At 45.1% G+C, this 20,019-nt stretch overlaps 1 protein-coding gene across 8 annotated transcripts in view; it reads left to right on the top strand.

Annotated features, from left to right (window-relative positions):
• add3a (adducin 3 (gamma) a) overlaps window positions 1-20,019 on the top strand; it is an 83,972-nt gene that overhangs the window by 48,577 nt on the left and 15,376 nt on the right. For 4 of the 8 annotated variants that reach the window (XM_068592299.1, XM_068592298.1, XM_068592303.1 and 1 more), the window contains exons 2-6: window positions 5,285-5,529; window positions 14,167-14,305; window positions 15,616-15,767; window positions 16,260-16,340; window positions 19,601-19,750. In XM_068592299.1, coding sequence (XP_068448400.1) covers window positions 5,285-5,529; window positions 14,167-14,305; window positions 15,616-15,767; window positions 16,260-16,340; window positions 19,601-19,750 — 767 coding nt within the window. Of the gene's footprint in view, window positions 1-171; window positions 578-983; window positions 1,225-3,049; window positions 3,161-3,650; window positions 3,674-5,284; window positions 5,530-14,166; window positions 14,306-15,615; window positions 15,768-16,259; window positions 16,341-19,600; window positions 19,751-20,019 lie in introns of those variants that run through there. The other 4 variants (XM_068592301.1, XM_068592304.1, XM_068592305.1 and 1 more) reach the window with 4 other exon arrangements.

Below are 20,019 nucleotides of genomic sequence, written 5' to 3'. Positions count from 1 at the left end.
TGCGATTAGTGTGAGCCTGAGCTCTGATTGGTCGAGCAGCCTGTGTGTGTGTGTGTTTGCCTGAGAGAGAGAGAGAGAGTGTGTGTGTGTGTGTGTTTCTAGCCAGTGGGTGGAGGATTAAGCCTGCGTCACGTGGTCCCTTTAGCTTCTTTTCCACACAAACACACACCCTCATTCGCAGAGGGCACACACACACACACACACACACTCGCATATCCTCTCTCATACACACTCACAGCTGTTGCGGCGTCTCTCTGTGAGGAACACCGAGGAGCGGAGCCCGCAGGAATCTGGGAGAATCTGCTGGCAGCTCGGAGCAAAGAGCATCTATACGGACGATCTGCTCGGACAAGTGGAGCGACTGATCGCAGCCCGGCTCTCACTTTCGGGCATTCATATCCCTCGGTGTCTCTCTCTCTCTCTCGTCTTTTTCCCGGCTTCTCTCTGGGACTCAGTGTTGGCATTTGAGCGCAGACTGTGAGCAGCAAAGGAAAATAGAGACATGTGTTTTGCCCCAGCTGCTTACTACTACTACTGCCTGATCTTTCCCATTCACTGACCGAGCAGGAAATACAAGGTTGGTTGGGCTTGGTTTATTTGGTTATGGACTGGTATCTTGTTTCATTACACCTCAATTTTTTGTTTGGCTAATCATTGCTTCCTTTGAAGACCCCCAAATCTGCCTTTGTGTGTTGTGTTCCCACATGCTGCCAACGCGTGACTCAAACTCCCATCCCTAAAACTAATTTGTAGTTTTAGGGGAATTCCATGTTTGTATGGCTGCTCGGGACACACACACACACACACACACACACACACACGTGCGTGCGCGCACCCACGCAGGCACACACCCTATAAACAGTCACAGTGCAGTGAGCATGAGCACCAGAGAGGATTATCTGTGGCTGTTCTCTCATGTGTAGAACAGAGGCGGCACGTGAAGGAAGACACACTTGCTACGTCTCCACAAGAAGCAGCCTTCAGCAGAGGTTTCTCGCCGTACGAGGGAAAGCCCGTACGAACGCAATCAAAAGAAGTGTGTTTTTTTTCTTGCGCGTTTGCGTTGCGATCGGCACAATGAAGTTGCACAAGAAACCCACAGCTGAAACTACAACCAGCCGCTGACATGCGTTGCAGCGGCTGACAGGAGCGGCGACGGTTTCCACGCCGGCACGCTCAGAAGAAGAGTTTACTCTTCCTCATTGTAAAGCGGCTGGAGGATCTGTAAGCTGCTGAGCATTTGGCTATACACACAGATATACACACACACACACACACACACACACCGTCCTCTAGTTTCACAGCCTGTTTAAACAAAAAGTGGTTTGGTTGTGTGTGTGTGTACCTTTCACAGGTTTTAAAGTGCCAATGATTTGTGTGCACATTGGTTCATGCCTGCCGATGTGCTCATTTACAGTGTGTGTGGATATAATTAGCCAACGTCTTTCCTGGTATTGTGTTTGTCGTTGGGGTTGTTACTGAACCCAAAGGGCTGTTTGTCTATTTTTAGTGGTGGAGACTCCAGCAACCAGGCTGTGAAGCTTCCCCCAGGCAAGATAAAGATAAGAGGCGTGTGTGCGCTGGTTTGGTGGGCATAGTATGACGGCCTGCATTGTTGTGACTTTGTTTTCAGTTACTTCTTTTTTTTTACTGATTTTGCACGCCCTTTCGAGAACAGAACATCCATTTTAAAAGAAGGAAACCAGAGAGACAGGACGAGGCAGAGAGATGCAGCAGCAGATACCCGGGTTAGACGCAGGTTTCCAGATTAGATGTTGTCATCAGATGAAGATGGAGAGTTGTGTGTCGTCTGGCTCTGCTCCAGCTCCGAATGTCAGAGGACTACTGAGGCATTATGGGAGAGTTTCTGCTACTGATGTGCAGTTAGCTCCCGTGATAGAGATGAAGGAAGGATCAAACTTGATCAAATATAAATGTGCCTTTTTTTTAATTGGATGTGAATGCAGTCGTGCGTGAACATGACTTCTCCGAGTCATGAGTTGCTGTATGAGCTGCAACAAGTAGTTGAGCAATCGGTTATTTGTTTGATGAATACATATTTGTTTTTAATAATAGTACCTTTTTTTTAGTGAAACTTTGCTGGTTTCAGACACTTTTCTTTGTCATATAAACTGAATGTGGTTTTGGACTGTTTTTGAAACATACGTACTTTATACAACACACATTTAAAGCCGCCACTTTACGGTAACCCCCAGTAGAATATACTTTAATCTACACATCCCATGTCATTTATTGTTTTTTGCAGTCCAGTGTTGAAAACCGAGAGGAGTGTTTGATGACGTTCTCTCTCTTTCGCCCATGACCAGCACGAAAGGTCACGGGGTGAGAGGTTGCCGTCACCTTGCCTCGGGCAGCGGTCACAGTCTAGCGCCCTTTAATAAACTCAGCCAGCCTCGTCTGTATCCGCCACTTATTAATGGAGCTTAAATCAATTGCAATACGGCGCTGTCACACAGTGTCATATCTTTAAAAGGGTAATCGTGGCTCAAATTTCCAACCGGTCACTGAACTCGATCTGAACTTCTGGCATTGTTGTGAAAACGTCAATGTGTCTCATTGGATAAGTGTTCCAACCCAATCATCAAGAGAACATCTGCCGTGAAGCGTGAGATTTGAAGGATAAACATTTGTGCTGTAATGCGACGGATCACATTTCATTCTCACTCAGATTAATTGTGCACACTCGCACCGCCGCCGCCGCCACTCTCACCCTCCCAAACTCTCCCAACCGTCGATCTCTCTGGATGTGACCAGACCGAGAGGATTCGGGACGGGGACAATGATCTATTGAGAGAGGCGGAGGGAGGGAGGGAGGGAGGAAGCTCATGCTGAGGACTGCTGTAGTGTGTCTTGTGACAGAGTGTACTGGTGTTTGTGTGTGAGTAAATGCTGGGGGGAGGCCGGGTTTGGAGCTTGGAGCTTGGAGGGAGGGGGGGTTACTTTATTTTGGATGAGGCTACAGCTGTTGCAGTCGGCCGCACAGAATTCCACTCATTCTGCATATTTCAGACGTGAAATTGGACACTTTTGGACACTTTGAACGAGTGCGAGAAGTAGCTTCAAAGCTGAGACGGAGACTGTAAAAACTGCAGAGGGGTTTGTTGATGACTTCTTGGCTTAACGGCGACTCATTCCTCAGGTCTTTCTTCTTCACCAAGCCGTCATTTTACGGTTTCATCCCAGCTTGTGTTGTGCTCTCAGAAAGCAGAATCGTGCGGGCGAGCAGGAGGATGAATTCAATATCTGGTTGCATAACTCTTCCCCGCACAGCTGCCTTCAATTCAAGAGGATTTTTGGAGCGGCTTTTATTCACTTCCATAGATAAATCACAGCTTTCGCAGCGGGATCAGGTCGTGAGCCTCTCGAGAGGCCTCCTGTGCTCCTATGGATTCTCTGTTTTGCAGAAAACATGAATATATCTACACAATATTGTTACATTCATGACGTTAACTTCTTACTTTTACTTAAATGTGTAACTGGATGTCGTCTCCAAAACACAGAGCTCATCGGCATAGGGGGGATGTGACAGGGAAACCAGTTGAAATGGGGAAAACATTGAGGTGGAAACACATGGAGCTCCCACTCAAGTGTCTTTGAGCGAAGCATCGGACACTGGACTTCTCCGTGTCCGAGAGGAGAGGAAGCAGCGCTGGTAAATCAGGGTCAGAATAGTGGGCGCTTGAGGCCATTAATAATCCTGTGGAAAGCATGTGCTGAATGTTGTTGTAAGCTTTCCTGCATGTTTGCATTGGTACGGTTGCAATAATGAAAACGTAAAGTTGACACGGTGGGTTTCATCCAACAAGAGACGGCGCGAGGTCGTGATGAGATAACATAACTAAACACTTAAACATGTTACATGTTGATCCACGAGGACTTTCTTAAACTCCTTGTTTGTTTGGTCTGGGTATGACTCTCTCTATACATTAAGTACGTGTGTCACTCCACTAATCTCAACCATCTTTTTTAAGTGGCATTTGACCTGAGTGAGTAGCTCGGCGGCATGAGCAGAACAAATCACCTCAACCCCTCTGTTTCCCGTCAGACGCAGTTCAGAGCAAAGGTTAAAAAGGGAGAAAGAGTCACTCCTGGTGGAGGAACCACACAATGTTGATCCTCCTGCTGTCAGATGACCACTGGGAAAGCAGTGTGAATCCCTTAAACTTCTCTCTCTCCCGCCCCGACCCCCTTCAAGCAAGACACCATCTGCTCGGGCTCCCATAAGTCCCACCTCTCCCTAATACATGGCTTATCCTTTGCTACTGCTACGGCGGCCTTGTTGCAAGCCATCCTGGAAAATGCAGTTGTATATCATATCCCTGTCTCTTCCGGTGAATTCAGCGTTGTATTTCACCCTGCATGGTGTGCACGTGATCTCTTGATCCCAAAACCAACATGTGAAGGATCAGAAGTTTGAATCAGAAGTTTCCCAGTTTGTCTTCCTCTAAACTGTGCGTTGCATCACAGAGTTTCTACTCTTTCTCAAACAAAACATGCATTGCCATATTTTCAAATGTATTTCCATTGTTTTTTATTGGCCGGGTCCCGAAGGACGTAGGGTCGCTCTTGTCGCTTCTACTGTCACAATTCCTGTATCCTGCCAAATGCTTGTTGTCATGCCAGCTGACCTGAGAATGAACGATGGGAATAAAGCACCTCGCCAGTCGAGGTCTGGATGATCAAACACTGCTCATGTGCTCCTCGTGCGCTTTTGTGGGACGCCGTCTCAGCCGAGGGACCCGACTAACGCCTCCGTGCTGCTGTGATACGACGCTAAGCACATGGCCGCCATGAGCTGTGACTCTGTCATCTGGTCCTGACATGTTGTTTTTCCACTAGATGGGATTGTGATATAAAACATGAGTAGTGTGTGATATAAAACATGAGTAGTGTGTGATATAAAACATGAGTAGTGTGTGACATAAAACACACTAAGTAGTGTGTTCGTCAGTGAAGCCTTTGTTGTTTGTGTGGTATGTTTGTTGGTGGAAGTAAAGCAGCAAACAAATTACAGTGATGATAATAGACATTATGAAAGTTTTTTTCAACGGTGTCCATCTTCCAGTTTTGCATTTTCCAAGCATATCTGGTTTGCATCCTAATAATTTGCCTACCACATTGTCATCAGGGCTTTAGTTTGCGTCCCGGTGCATTCTGTTCACTTCCCTTAACTCCCTTTTTTATGTGCATATGGTGAACATGACAAAAGTGAATTGCATACAACTAATTTCAAATGACATGATTTGTGTTCTGTTCCTCTCAGGTGAGCGTCAGAGCGGCGGCCATAGAGCGAGCGAGACAGGTGAAGCAGGCATGAGCGCGGACAGCCATCAGGAGGTGGTGACCACCCCTCCCCCACCGAGTGGAGGGACTAAGGAGCGCTACTTTGACCGGGTCAACGTCAACGATCCGGAGTACATCAGGGCCAGGAACATGTCACCTGACCTGCGGCAGGACTTCAATGTCCTGGATCAGAAGAAACGTGTCACGCAGATCTTACAGAGCCCCGTAAGTCCCTTAACTGCAATTTAAAAAATGGGGGAAATTCATGCAATTTCTCACTAGAGGGACATCGACAATGGAGAGATGGGAAGATGCAAAAATGGTTGAAAAAGAAGGTAGAATGGTATCAGCTGATGCTATTGTTTATCCTTGAAGTAACTCAATGCACATACCCGTGTTACGTAAATGATACCGATACGTCGCGTCGAGAGTCCTGAAAGATAGATAAGTCCGGACACTTGAGGTACACTGGCAACTTTAAATCCCCTCTATCTGTGAACGTGAGAATGAGAAATGTGTTGGTCTGTTCCTCCATGTAGGAATACAGAAATATAATGGAAGGAGTAAAACTCTTTGAATGTTAGTCTATTTTTTTTTTACAGAGAATAGACCGAACAGGGTGGTTCAGTTTGAAACCAGTGAGTCTGAATACCAAATAGAGAACTGGCTGCCAGCAAAGAAAATTGTTCGCCTCACTGATTACTATTATGGGTCATCAGTTCCCATTTTCTCTTCCGTCAGTTATTATTCCCCAATCAAGGGATTTCTAAAGATGTTACAGCATCACATGTGCTTTTGTTGATGTTGCGACACCGACCACAGAATCAAAGCCATCAGCAGCCTGCTTACAACCCTGTTATAACCACCAGCTGCCGCGCCCTCGCTCAGGCTTACTGTGGGAGCGAGCCCAGTCCAGCCGCTCTCATGTTGGGTCAGGTTTTGCTGAGGTAAACAACTCTGTGAGCACAGAGCATACTCCAGCCAACACATCATACTGTTGTTTAATTTTTCTTTCCCTGGAGGTCTAGATTCCTGAGAATTACTGTTGCTCAAGTAGCCAAACTGGAGCGCTGGAGGTACAGTGGGAAGTACGAGGCTGTATCTTTGATCGAAGGTTTTGCAGATGGCAGTAAGCCGCAAAGATCACAATTCAGTGCAAAGAAGTTGATTATATAAAGGCTGAATAAACCATTCGCCAAAGCAACACTTGATCACACTTACTATCATGACATATCTGCTATGGTTTGAAGATCAACTTTAAGATTTAAGCCTGAGGGTATTTGTATCCCTGAGGAACTCGGCACCTAACGCTGACAGCAATAGTCAAACATGCTGTGTCCATTTACACACGAGCAAAGTCGAGCTCAGTCTTCTTGGCGTTTGGTTCGAGCTCTTTGAACAGTTGCTTCACCTTGAGGGAAGATTTTACGAGTTCAGTTCAGCCCACAGGGTGTTAAGAATATTTACTCTGCGCTATTGACTCAAGGCTAGTCCAGTCAGCGGGGACAGATGGTGAAGTTAAAGTTCGATATCGAAGATAAGGTTAAACGTTGCACAGGCGATGAATGTTATGAATGAATATTCCTCCCAAGCAGAGTTCTTCAGGCCTGGAAGTGTGCATCTGTACTTGTGATATTGGGTCGCGAGTGGCCGCCGTGGCTTGCCCCGTTTCTTTTTAAGCTTCAAATGTGATCCGCATTCTGCACATGCCCAGTGTGGTTTTCTTGGCCCGCCGTGTTTTGTGCCAGATGTCCGGAAGGGCACCGCTGATGCAGGTTTCCACTTGACACTTTGTGTACGCCTGTTTCGGTGTTCGTGACTGAGTACCACAAGTGCAGTCGTGGGTGGGAAGGGGAAGGGCCCTGCTCGAACTAGTCAGTCGAGCTTGTCTGTGGCCGACCATCACCGGTGTGTTTTGCGGTGTGTCTCCCGCAGCCGGCCCCAGTCCGTCCTTATCAGCCAAGATTCATCATGTGAAATGAACGGCGAGAGAGAGCTGTCTGACCACAGCCTGACAACACCAGCGCGAGGCCAAGCAAAATACTGCCGACCACGGTGATCTATCAGACGTGTCCGCCCTTTGTATGACAAACACATACACATATGTCATGCCTCTGTCAAACCCTCAGGCAGGTTCAGAAAACTAGTGGCGGGTGCCGACCAGCAGCTGACCTTTTGGCTTTATTCTCTGCGGTGTGTTCAAGTGCTACACTTTGACGTGGTGCAGTGTTCGATTGAAACGGCGCACAACTAGCAGGTGCTGATGAAGAAAGCCTGTTGATAAGGGGAACCTGCTCCCTGGCACCGTCCTCGTAGCACCCCACTCGGCTCTCAGTCAGCAGTGACAGGTGCTTCGCTGTTGGCTGCAGAGGGGTTTTCAGCTCTTGCATCAGGACAGTTGGCCTCAGTGCTGGTTTACTCATGTTCAACAACAACAAGTGTGTGTCCCCAGCTGGCCGTGTACACGTGTGCCCTCTCTCATAGCAATTTCTCTCTCATATTCAGCTACAATAACAACGTCACCGGCCGGGTATCCACACATGGCAGCACTCTCTCTCCCTCTCTTTTTCTCTTTCTCTCTCTCTCTCTGTCTGTTTGTTTTGATTCCAGTGTTATGGGACTAGCGGTGGCTGCAGATTACATGTCTGCAGCGCTGGAATGGCAGGTTGTGTTTAAAGTCGGACCAATATAGACCAGGCGGGACTGAATCAACTGGGAGGACTTTATCCACTTGCCTCATTCATGCAGCAGCAGTTGTTTACCTTTGGCTACAGCTGAACCTTGAACCCATTCAGTCCCTTTGTGTACTACCAGACTGTTTGGACACTTATGTTTTGCCTGTATGCAGCAACAACATGCAGAGGGAGGCAAAGTGAGACACATGGGGGTGCGTGAAAGGGAGGGAGGGGCAGGTAATGCATGCATGTGTAAATTAAAACACATGAAAAGTGACACAGGCACACATATTGCTCACCACCTGAAAGCTTTGGATGCATGATAATGACATAAAACGTCTGGTTAATTTGTGAGACAATCTACTTTAGTTTGGATTTATTTGGTTATTTTAAATCATACGAGGAAGGAAGAGAGGAAAGGAGGTGAGAGATTGTTCAAGCTTTTGGTAGAGTGTTTTGTATGACATGTAAGGATTACAATTTGGCTGGAGGTGGCTCGTGAGGCACACTGGGGGGGATTTTCCATTGCATTTCGAGAGCTTGGAAACAGATTTTGGCTGTGTGTACAAGTCTCATGATGTCATGGTTGTTAAATCATGATATTCATTTGTTTGTGTTCAATGCTATGGTTGAGCTTCTTCTCCTCCCTGTGATGGGAAGGTTGGCGTGACAAGAAGTCAAAAGGTCAAAATCCTCCAGAGGCTTGAAATCAAATCAGATGAAATTTAATTTGAGTTATGCTTCCTTCCACATGCTGCTTCTATTTTCTGCATATCCGCTCATCTCACTTTTCCCCCTGCCATTAGGTTTTCCTCCCCACTCGTGTCCCCCCGTCTTGCGGTACAGAAATGACTTCCTGGTGCAAGTGGATGATTTACGGTGCTCTGGCAGGTTGGCCAAGTACCCGTGTGAGGCAAATGTCACGCCCTCTGTTATGTCTTCCCTGAAGGTCTCATTTCATAATACACTAGTGGTTGAACTCACTTCCAAGACTCCTATTTAAAACCTCCTCCGCTCCCCTCAGAGCCACGTCTCCGCGGCTGTGTTTCACTCTGGGCTTTCTTTACATCTCTTGGGTGCTGAACTTAGCAAAAGCTCCAGCAGTGCAGCAGTGCCCTCGGGATTAGAGGGCAACGTACTAAAATGTTACTACGTCCACTCCAGCTCGTATGCAACCTCAAAAGGATAGGCCAAAAGTCAAATGACTCTCTTGGGTGCTTAGTGTGTAAGCTTTCCATCTCTGGCAACTGAAATCAACATTTTTGTAATGTTTTAGTCAATAAATAGGAATAAATGTTAAGATTGTTATCTTGCTAAAACTGATGCGTGAAGCTATTCCTACCTAGAAAGGTGCAGATCCTTGTGATTGAAAATATACAACCCCGTATTTGGCCAAACCTCCGTCTAGACATTAAGCCCCTTTTTAAGGCGGCGTGAAACCAACTTCATTCAAACTAAAAAGAAATGCGGAAATGAATTAAGGCACAAGCCCTCGGTCTGCTTAGCGGTGGTTGAGTGGCAGCGATGTACTCAGCAAGAAAAGGAAAAAGGTAGCAAATTAGATTTTTAGAGATCTCTGATCACGTTTTCTTTCCGCCACCGATACTAATTGCCACTCATTGATGATCGGTATTGGCAGATACAGACCCCCTTCATTGTTCTGTTGTTTTTTTGCCACCGTCAAAAATAGTTTCAGGATCAGGATGTAACTGAATGGGACCTTTGGCTGAGAGCGATGTTCACAATGTAACATCATCAGAGATCAATGACTAGAAAGACATACATGCCGATGTCATGAGTGGAGATTTTACAGAATATTGGCGGCTAACCATCGACGGTAAAACTATATTTCACACTGTGATGGTTAATTAAGCGGAACGGGTATCGACAATGAAGTGACCGATCCACGTTAAATGGTTTCCTTGTTTGCTTCATGTTGCACGATGGCGTAGTGGCTACCACTGACGCCTCACAGCAGGAGGGTCTGGGGTCTGGGGTTCGGATACTGGTCTGGCAGGTCCTTCTGTGTGGAGTTTGCATGTTCTCCTCATGTCAGCGTGGGCTCTCTCCGGGTTCTCCGGCTTCCTCCCACAGTCCAAAGACATGCAGCTCAGGTTAATTGGACTCTAAATGCCCATAGATGTGAGCGTGAATGGTTGTCTGTCTCTATGTCTGCCCCATGGTGAACTGGCGACTTGTCCAGGGTGTACCCTGCCTTCGCCCATTGACAGCTGGGATGGGCTCCAGCGCTAAAGAGGATAAGCGGTTCGGATAATGGAATGCTTCATGTTCCGCGATGTATTAAAGTGATTCAAGTAAGTTCCACGCAGTGAATGAGTGTTTCACGAATTCTAAATTTGTGGAAAAACAGCACTGCTGCAAAAATGGTGCTTAACCCCGGTCAATATCCTGAACTCGTGATCAGAAAACATGCTGTCTTGCGCTTGTATGTGGCTGCACTGGGCAAACATGTGAGATACATTGCAGAGCGTTTATGCAGAGTACGGAGCCGCTGCAGCTGGAGTTGGGCAACAAATTTCCCTGACACACGCTGAGCTTGGATGGGGGGAAATCAATAGCTTTAGCAAGCTTGCTGGCAGGCACTCTTCTACTTTGTAACAGTGTCACGTTGGCAGCTTGAAAGAACAGCATTGTGCTGACATAACTGGAAGGGGGGGGGGGGGGGGGGTTGTAGCTGGAATTACAGGCCTCACCTGGTGAGCAAGTGTGTCAGTAAAGTGCAAGGATAATGGGTGTGTGTTTTAATTTATTTTTAATCTATCAATACATGAATCTTCTCACAGCAAGTCTTTATTCTTAATCTGGTGAGATGCCTCTTTTACGTATTTACTGGTTTATTCAGCCAGTTAACGCAATCTGAGCTTGGATAACGTCACCAAGGGACCTGAACGAATGCAGTCACGGTGTTCTTCCAGGTGTGGTCCCACAACATCGTGTTCCCTAGTATAAGTAAACCAAATCGGACCTTTGATATTCAGCTGATAAAACGTAGTTTACTCTCTGTCTGATACAGGCTACTTGTGTGTGTTGTTTTCAAGCCTTTTCATGCTGTGTGAACTTGAAGAACCCGATTGTTGCAATGGTAATAATTAAAGTGAGTCACACAAGTGTGTGTGTGTGCGTGAGGTAATGCTGAAGCCATCACTTCTTTGATTGGTGCTCAAGCACAGACGTGCCAGATCAGCGTTGCTCCAACAGTCATAACCGTCTTCCTTTCCCACAAGAGGACGTACGACAGTTAAAGTGCCACCTGCACCTGCAACAATAAGTGACCGGGACAAAAGGAAACCTATCTGTAGATTATATGATTCAAGCTCTTGGAGGACTCGAAACTTCCTGTTGTAGTTCGAAGAAAAGATTATATTGTCCCTTGGAGACGGTGACCCACACAATCTAAAATATGCATTTGAAAATGTATTTTTGTTCACCGGCCACCAAATAGTAAAGTCTGATGAAGTTCCCTTTCCAGGAAGCATCTGCCCTGATGTAATGTCCTTCGGCGAGGCATGCGTCTGGGAGACCGGCAAGAACCAATAAACGACATATGACATACATTTTCCCTACTTTCTCCCGACTCGTACGGCAAAGTGCTGGACGAGCTCCAATCTGCACGCTAACCTAATTCTCTCAAGGCCGCTGCAGGTCCATTTTGAGAGATTAACTTTTGCCATTTTGGAGCACACATGGAAACCCTTCCTTCTTTGTCTGATTGGATCACATTTATTTGCTCCAGTGAGTGGCGATACCTGCTGGCTTGCTTGCTTGCATGTCGGGGTTTTTTTAACAAGCAAGGTGTGTGTGTGCGGGGTTTTCACTTCAGAGGCAAATGAGCTGTAACTGCAGTGATGTAATGTTGTTGTGAAGGTTCACTCGATTTCCTGTCTTTGGGTTGAAGTGGGGGTGTCCTGAGTTGAGCAGTCACGGCACAGCAGCTCAAAAGTGTTTTTGTTTTTGCTGCAGATGTTGGGGGGGTTCCAAAATATTAATGATAGGATCCACTTTAGGCTCCAGAATTAATCTGTTTATATGATGGGAATCACATCCCTGCTGTCATAATCTTCTTGGGAACACACACAAATGTGTGTGTGTGTGTGCGTGTGTTCACGCTAAACTGTTTTTTGATAGGTTACAAAACATTGTCTGTTGTGTTGAAAGTTTGTCAAATAGGAGGTTAATTAAAAGGTTTTGTTTGTCTGAGGAGGTTTATTTTTTAGCTAACTGGGGTTTTTTCAACCCACAACTTCACAGTTTTGGTGCAGTGCATCATTTTCAGTGATGACAGGCAAAAAGCTCCAATGGTCCACTGTACACAACCGGCCCGGCAGCAGACGTCCACCACACATAGTTGGTGACTGACAGGTGAACATAACGGAGAGCCAGACCAGAACAGAGCTACGAGAGAAGGAGAGAAAAGTATTTTGTCAACGCAGGTTCAAGAGTACTGATAGCACCGTACAAACTGATTCGTTCATCACACAAAGACCTTTCTGGTCGAATCAGGTTTAGGGGTCTCTGACTCCAATAAACTGTCTTTATTACTGCGGCGCCAATGTGATGCCACAACATTCTTTTGAAACAGTAATGCCCAAAACAACAACAGCGATTCAAAACAAAAAAGCTCTGACCCACCACTGTCAGACATCCACAACAGGCTGGTTGCCCCAGCAAACCCGCCACCAGGAACCAAAGAATGTCTGGCTCGGGTTCAGAATCAGCGGTTCTCCGGGCCTCGATGTGTCCTGACACTGCTCCACTTTTTACAACCCCACACACACACACACACACACACAGGAACAAAACCAAAGGCCATCTGTGCACAGCTATATTGGAAATGTGTTGATTGTTGCATAAGCGCTGAGATGAAATGAAGGCATTAATATTGGATGTTGACGTGCAATAGAGGTGATTGCATTGAGAAAGTGCCGTGGCCTATTTTCCCTCTCACGCTATGCGGATCTTGAAGTTGATTTTAGATCAAATCCAGTGGGTTAGCAGCCTGACCAGCAGAAACAATATATACTAGTTTCCGACTGTCGGAAGTCATCTTTATGAATTATATGAACAAGTGCACAAAGTACAGAAGCCATGAGTTAATCACAGGAGCAATGTTTCTGCTAATTATTCATCTTGGAACTGACCTGCTCAACTGACTACACACAAGCCTGAAAACAAAAGGATGTGAACAGGCAATACACATCATAGTGTTCATTATTCCTAGATATATTACTGTGCGTGAGCGCTACAATGGTCACAGCTTTAATAACATTAGCCAGCAGGGAAAGGTGAGCGTAAACAACCTTATTAAGATTATAAGCTATACATACAGCATTACCTCATCTGCTGTCACACTCTGCAGCCTGTTTTTGACTGTGGCTTTATCCACATCACCTGAATATAACAGGTTTGCTTTAGTCAAATAGGCTTTAGCATCATCACGTTCAACACTTTTTGCTCCTATCTCCTTGCATGCCTTCATCCAAGTCTTGTGACTTCTGTTTGAATTTTTTAAGTTTGGAGCTGTTTTGTAAAGAGTAACATTTACCTTGAAGGGAAGTGAAAGCCTAAAAGCACACAGTACATGACCACACACACACACACACACACACACACACACACACACAGCCAATCATAATGCAGGCTGTGAGCGAGCCAGACGGCCAATCTTGACTCAGCTTGTTGGGAAGCCACCTTATCCTCATCCAGCTTCCTCAAGCCCTTTGAGGACAATTCAGATTGACACCCAAGGAGAATGTCTAATCTGTGATTAACACATCTCCCTCTTTAGTCCTTCTCTTCCTGTCTCTCTCAATGTTCCCACATCTTTTTACTCTTTCATCCCTCTGTCACCACTAATCCCCTGCTCTCTTTTCTCCATTTGACTCTAATCTGCCTCACCATCATCTCTTGCTGTCTTTTCATTCATTTGATGACATTGCAGTGAAAGAAAGTTGAAGCTCTCTCTTCCAAATGGTCCATGTTTAAGCTGCATAATACCTGACTGAGGTGTTCAATCTTGTAACACAAAGTAAAGTTCTCGACGGCTTAATTCCGTCCTTATTCAGGGATCTGAGGGTTCACGTTCTAGTTTTTCCACACACTGCATCATCTCAGTGTTATCCTCCTATCCTTTTTTGACTTTATTTCCTCTCTCCTCTTTCTCTTCCAGGCCTTCAAGGAGGAGTTGGAGAGTCTCATCCAGGAGCAGCAGCGGATAGGGAACAACCCCACCGGGCTGCTGGCCCTCCGGCAGATCGCTGACTTCTTCGTGGCCACCTCCGTGGCCGGTTTCAACACCTCCCCCCTCAGTGAGTGCTCACGGGGCACACTATCATTTAGCACAACATGCCACACTTGCCCAGGGTGCGACCGCTTTGCGCAGCTCTGAAAAGCTAAACGCAGCATCAGTATTTGAAGACACGAGATCCATATCCAAACATGAGCTTTGCGTGCTTAAGGGCATAAATACCCTGAGACAACCCAACCCCAGACTCCGGAAGAGCTGTGCATACTTCTCTGGGTTTTGATCTAGTTTTCGGTCCAGGAGTCCATATGTGAAGTCTGCTTCCAATCACGACGCTGGAATGCACAACTAAAGCTGAATTACACATTAAATGCAATATAGTAGTTGAGTTCAGCCTTCGTAAGACACACCCCTAATGAGTAAGCCTGAGAGACATAGGGAGTAAACAAAGTTTTGAGAGGAGGGCTGCTTACATCACCTCAGTGCGGTTCATTTGGAGCGATTCATCTCGCTAATCCACCACAAAAATCTGTTAATTTGCATAGCCTGTGTGGCGGGTCACAGACTGGCTGTGATGTAGCCCCTAACCAAGGGGCTTAGGGGGGACATCACAGCACATCAAGTGTTAATGGTTTCATGTGAAGCACTTTGAATCACCTTGTTGGTGAAATGTGCTATACAAATGAACTTGCCTTGCCTAACCAGCGCAAAATCATTTTCCATTGGAAAAAAAAGATGTAATACACAGCGCTGTGTCATCAGTGTCTGATTTAATAAGAATATATCAAATCTACTTCATGAATTAAACTTGTATTTTCTTGAATATTTGTGAAATAACTATTTTTGAATGGTTGTTAATTTAAAAAATATTTTTTACGAATATCACGTACCACCTGGAGTGCCGTCATGTACCCCCATTTGAGAACAACTGCTACATATTATTATATATTGTACATATATGATAGTGATATGCTATAGTATTGTCAAAGCGGTAATACACCTGGCATGCCTCAACGTACCCCCGTTTGAGAGTATTTTACCCAACAATGTGGCGCTAGGATCTGTCTTCTTTTCACATGTATTTGTTTTTAAGAGAAGTTAATTTAATTAAATCTTAAAATACTCATCACACACATTTTGATATATATTTTGGGTACATACATTTTTTAAAAGATAGTACACATTGATGAATCAATAGAAAAGTAACTAAGTGGATCCAGATGTGTGAGATCCATCAGTAGATAAAAAAGACAGATGTTGACGGCGGCCCTTTGCTGCCTCTGTGGTCGTCGTTGGGGAGCGAGGGGTTAAAGTGTACGTTCTCCAACCCGTATTCTGTCGTGTCCCTTTAACCCTGATCATACCGTTGTTCAGGTCTGGGGATGGTCACTCCTATTAACGACCTGTACGGAGTGGAATCCACCACGATGGTGAAAGGCGAGAAGATGACGCGCTGTAAACTGGCGAGCACGTACAGACTGGTGGACCTGTTCAGCTGGGCCCACCTCTCCAACTCTTACATCTCAGTGAGTAGCTGCACCAAGACCTTTGATAACCGTGAGGTCTCAGATGTGTTCACAGTTATGGGCTGTGTCCTCAACCAGTGCCTGATTACTCTGTGGTGCACCACATTTACTGGATTTGAAGTCCCACAATGCAGTGCGTCACGTTTTATAGCAAAAAAGACACGGGTGCAACACTACATCTGAGACTAATTGAGTGATCATTATATTGAGAGGAGTGAAAGCTATGTTCTCTGAAGACAGCAGATATATATATATATGTGTATATAGATATAGATATAGATAGATATATATATATATATACATATGAATGATGTTTAATCTATGGATTGTCTGGATGTAGAAGCATGCTTAAAAAAGATGAACAAAAACTGATTTCCTTTTGACTTATCGCTTACTTGACTTTTGACTGGAATAGAAAACTGAAAAGGAAAAGTCTATCCTTACTAAAGCCTGTCGTCAGATTTACATCCATTTGATCCTTTCTTGTTTTAGGGTCGAGTCAGCAAAGAGCAAGACCACATCCTCATCATCCCCAGAGGACTGTCATTCGCTGAGGCGTCTGCATCAAATCTGGTAAGAAACATGAGAAGGAACATGAAAAGATTTGAGTAAAACAAATGAAATAGGCCATTGTCCTTTTCTGTGTATCTTTTGCCAACAATGCTCTGGGTATTAAGGCTTCATCCTTCACTGAAATGGACGGCCGCTTAACCAGACATTTGCTTCTTTTAATGTACGTTTTGCGTCACACCTCTCTCTCTTGATCAGTGTCGGTTCAAAGAGTGCATGTGTTAGCGTCGGGCATGTCGTGGCAATAGATGGATGTGCAACAACGTGTGTAGTAAACTGTTTGTAACCTCCTGTCTAACGTTGCAGGTCCCTCTCATTGAGTCTATTTCCATCCGTTTCACTCTTCTGTCTCCCTCTGGTTTCCATTTACGCGTTTATTTCTTCTCTTTCCAATGTATCAGACAAAAATTAATTAATCTCAGTGTTTAAAACAAGATACAAGCCTGGTTTGTGAAATCAATAAAATAATGTGTGCCGTGAATAGTTTTGTAGACATATTGAATAACTTGAATAGAATAATAATGTGGGTTTTGTTTTGATGCCCTTAAAGCACTTTATCATGAGTACTGTCACTTTATTTATTACCTCAATAGACATTGTAAACAGAGTTTATGGTCTTAATTTGTAGTTTTTTGTTGCTGTAGGGCGGGGCTACCTTGTGATTGACAGGTCACTCGTTCACGGTTTGTTTTTGTTGCATTTAAGTTAATTGTAACGTTTTGCTTGCCTGAAAATAATTCAGCTTCCGGTTATTCTTAGCTCCACCCTCTTACGTTGCTTCTGGTTGAAAATATCCAGATGGCGAAAAAATGTCAAACTCGAGACTTCAAGTCCACAAACCACATGGGGACCGTCTATAATCAGCAAAGGGTTGTCTAGCTACTTTTAGTTGTAACTGAAATGCTTTCACGTGAGAAATGGGACATTTTTTCAATTGTATGTACACTGTTTTATTTTAGGCGTTAAAAATGGCATATCATTTTGGAATATTGCCCCTTTTTTGGTCATCTTAGTCCATAACAATCCTGACTAAATCGCTGAGTTTGACCACAACGTTGCAGCTTCAGGGAGACGCAGCAAAATGATGACGTCTGGAGCTTTCAGATTGCTCTGGCTGTGTTTCAGTCTCAAAAACACTCATTCTTCTTCTTCTCTCGGCCTCTTTTGATCCTGCGATCTCTGCGGTTTCACGGTTGAGTTTGAGTGTTGAGAGCAGCGAAGAGACGGATCGAGAGGACGTCATCCAGAATAAAGAGTTTGGGAGGTTGTGTTGGAGTCGGCCGGGTGGAGGCCGCAGCGTCAGAGAACGGCTGGAGTTCAGTTGCTTTGGTCAGTTTGCATCTCCAACTCGCGGTTTGATCTCGCAGGTGAAGCTGCTGTAATCCTGTAAATATCCCCACCGCAGGTCTAATAAAGGAATATCTCATTTCGATTCAGGTTTTATTTGGTCCACCTCTGTGTTTTTTTGGTTCTAGATAGCATTCATATTTTAGTTTAGCTTAATGTCAGTGGTCAGAAGTTGAGGTAATGAGGTCAGAAGTGTCAGCTGCCCACACGTCTCCTTCAGGCCCTTATCGTGCGCTTTCCATCCAACCGACTCACATTTCAGATTATTTCTGGCGTGCCTTTTTTAAAATTAGAAGTGTTATGTTTGTCAGGAGGGCCTCTCGGCAGCACGGCATGTTTTACTGAACAGGGAGGGGCAGGGCGACAGGCTGAACTCGTACTGTACTGGACGTGTGATTTAAAACCGATCCGTGTTCGATCATCTGACAGCTGGCCGCGGGTGTGTGTGGCGACAAAGATGTCGGTAGTTAGTTACGCTCGGCCGGTGCCATTCCCTTCCCTCTGCTGGGGAAAGATCAATAGACAGTCAGTCATCCAGACGTCCATATGGCCGTTTTAAAAGGCAGAGCAGCACTCAGGACACGTCTCAGGATCTTCAGCTTGACTTGATCCAGAGACCCCCCCCCTGCTGTGAATTCATCAATCAGTGCCAATGTAACACCTGCGTTTGTGGCTTTGCGAGTTATACTGAAGTTGCATTTATTGTATGTAAAGTGAAGCTTACTAATGTATTAGTTTTTGACTTAAACCAATGTCATTTCAAGTTAATAAGAATTTGAAGCATTCTAGTGTCTCTATGTTCAGTAGCACACTTTCATACAGTTTTCAGGCGGCTTTATTTACTTTACTTTTATCTTGTGTTTTGTGGCAATTTTTCTGAAAGGTTTAAATATTTATCCTTGAAAAAATCTTATCACAGTAGCTTGGGTTTGTTTCTGTTTGTATGTGGCTACCACACTCGTGTCGTGTCGATCCACGACGATGTTTTCACCAGGTCTTGTTATTTAATTCCACATGTCTGGACTTCACGTGAAAAACATGTGACACAGTTGTGGCATCTCCTGGAATGTCATGTTCGTTCCTGTGGTTCGAATGTTGAGGGAAATGCAGTCTCCCTTTTTTGACTAGTGATATAGTTTAGTTAAACAACTGAAACAGAATTAGTTTTTAATTTATTTGTGTCTATTTTTTTAACCGTTTTTCAGTTATTTTTTCAAAAAGGATACAATTTTTATTCGGGTTCAGTTTATTTTTCACTGCTTATTGTCGTTAATAACCTTGGGTGCACACAGCCCTTTTTTTTTAGGAATTTCACTGCGCTTCATCCTCGTACATCCTTTGCTTTGATAACTTCTCAGCAGAAGAAATAAAGCGCAGGAGTAAAACATGAGACTACATATTCAGCTGGACTGGGTGTATTTCGTTCACAGCAGTTTTGATGAAGGATGCCCTTTCCTGTTGGAATAACACACCTGTACTCTGTGTTGTGAAAGAGAAATGTGATCTCGTCGGTTCTGGTTTGTATCACAGAACAACCATGTGGTTGCATGTGGACGATGTACAAGGTCTGCAGGGAAAGTTGTGTTTTTGGTTTGTTAACTGTGGTCAGTCGCTCTTTCTTCAGGCTTTTAATTCCCCTTATCTGTCTTTATTTTCTCTGGTTAAACAACTCCCTTCCCTCCAGGTCTCTACCTCTATCTCTCCCTGCATCCCTCCTCTTTCTTTCTCTGACAACTTTATTACCAGCCAGTTAGCGGTTATTAGATTACACAAAGTAAAGGACGTCATACCCACTATATTATGTTTCCTGTCAACTTTTTCATTTGGCTTGTTCAGCGTGCGTCGGCGTGCCTTTGCAACAGTGTTTGGTTCTATCGACCATTCACCGAGTTTGTCTCCTCTCCTTGTTTCCCCAGGTGAAGGTCAACATCCTCGGGGATGTGATCGAACAGGGCACCACCACCCTGAGGATCGACCCCGCGGGCTTCAGCCCCCACGCTGCCATCTACTCCATGCGTCCAGACATCCGCTGCATCCTGCATCTGCAAACGCCTGCCATGGCTGCTGTAAGTCCACGTCACGCTGCAGCGTCGTCAAAACCTGCCCTGCCAGAGAAGGACTCTCAATGCTCCTGATTTACCCGGCGAACACCTAAAGCTCTGTTTGATCAGACGTGTTTTATATCGCACCGCAAAGGAATAATGATCTGTGAATAAACACTGTTCTGGGAATTGTTTCTCAGATGAAACAAAGCGCTGCGTCTCGGCACTCATGAGAAAAAGTAAAGAGGTTAAAGCCAATTTAAATGTCAGCCTGCTGACTTGGATGAATAAAA

Source organism: Clinocottus analis, unplaced genomic scaffold (genome assembly GCF_023055335.1).
Source record: "Clinocottus analis isolate CAN_PGR_092001 unplaced genomic scaffold, fCliAna1.0.p SCAF_27, whole genome shotgun sequence".
NCBI classification, from domain to species: Eukaryota; Metazoa; Chordata; class Actinopteri; order Perciformes; family Cottidae; genus Clinocottus; species Clinocottus analis.
This window is presented reverse-complemented; position numbering and strand designations above follow the sequence as displayed.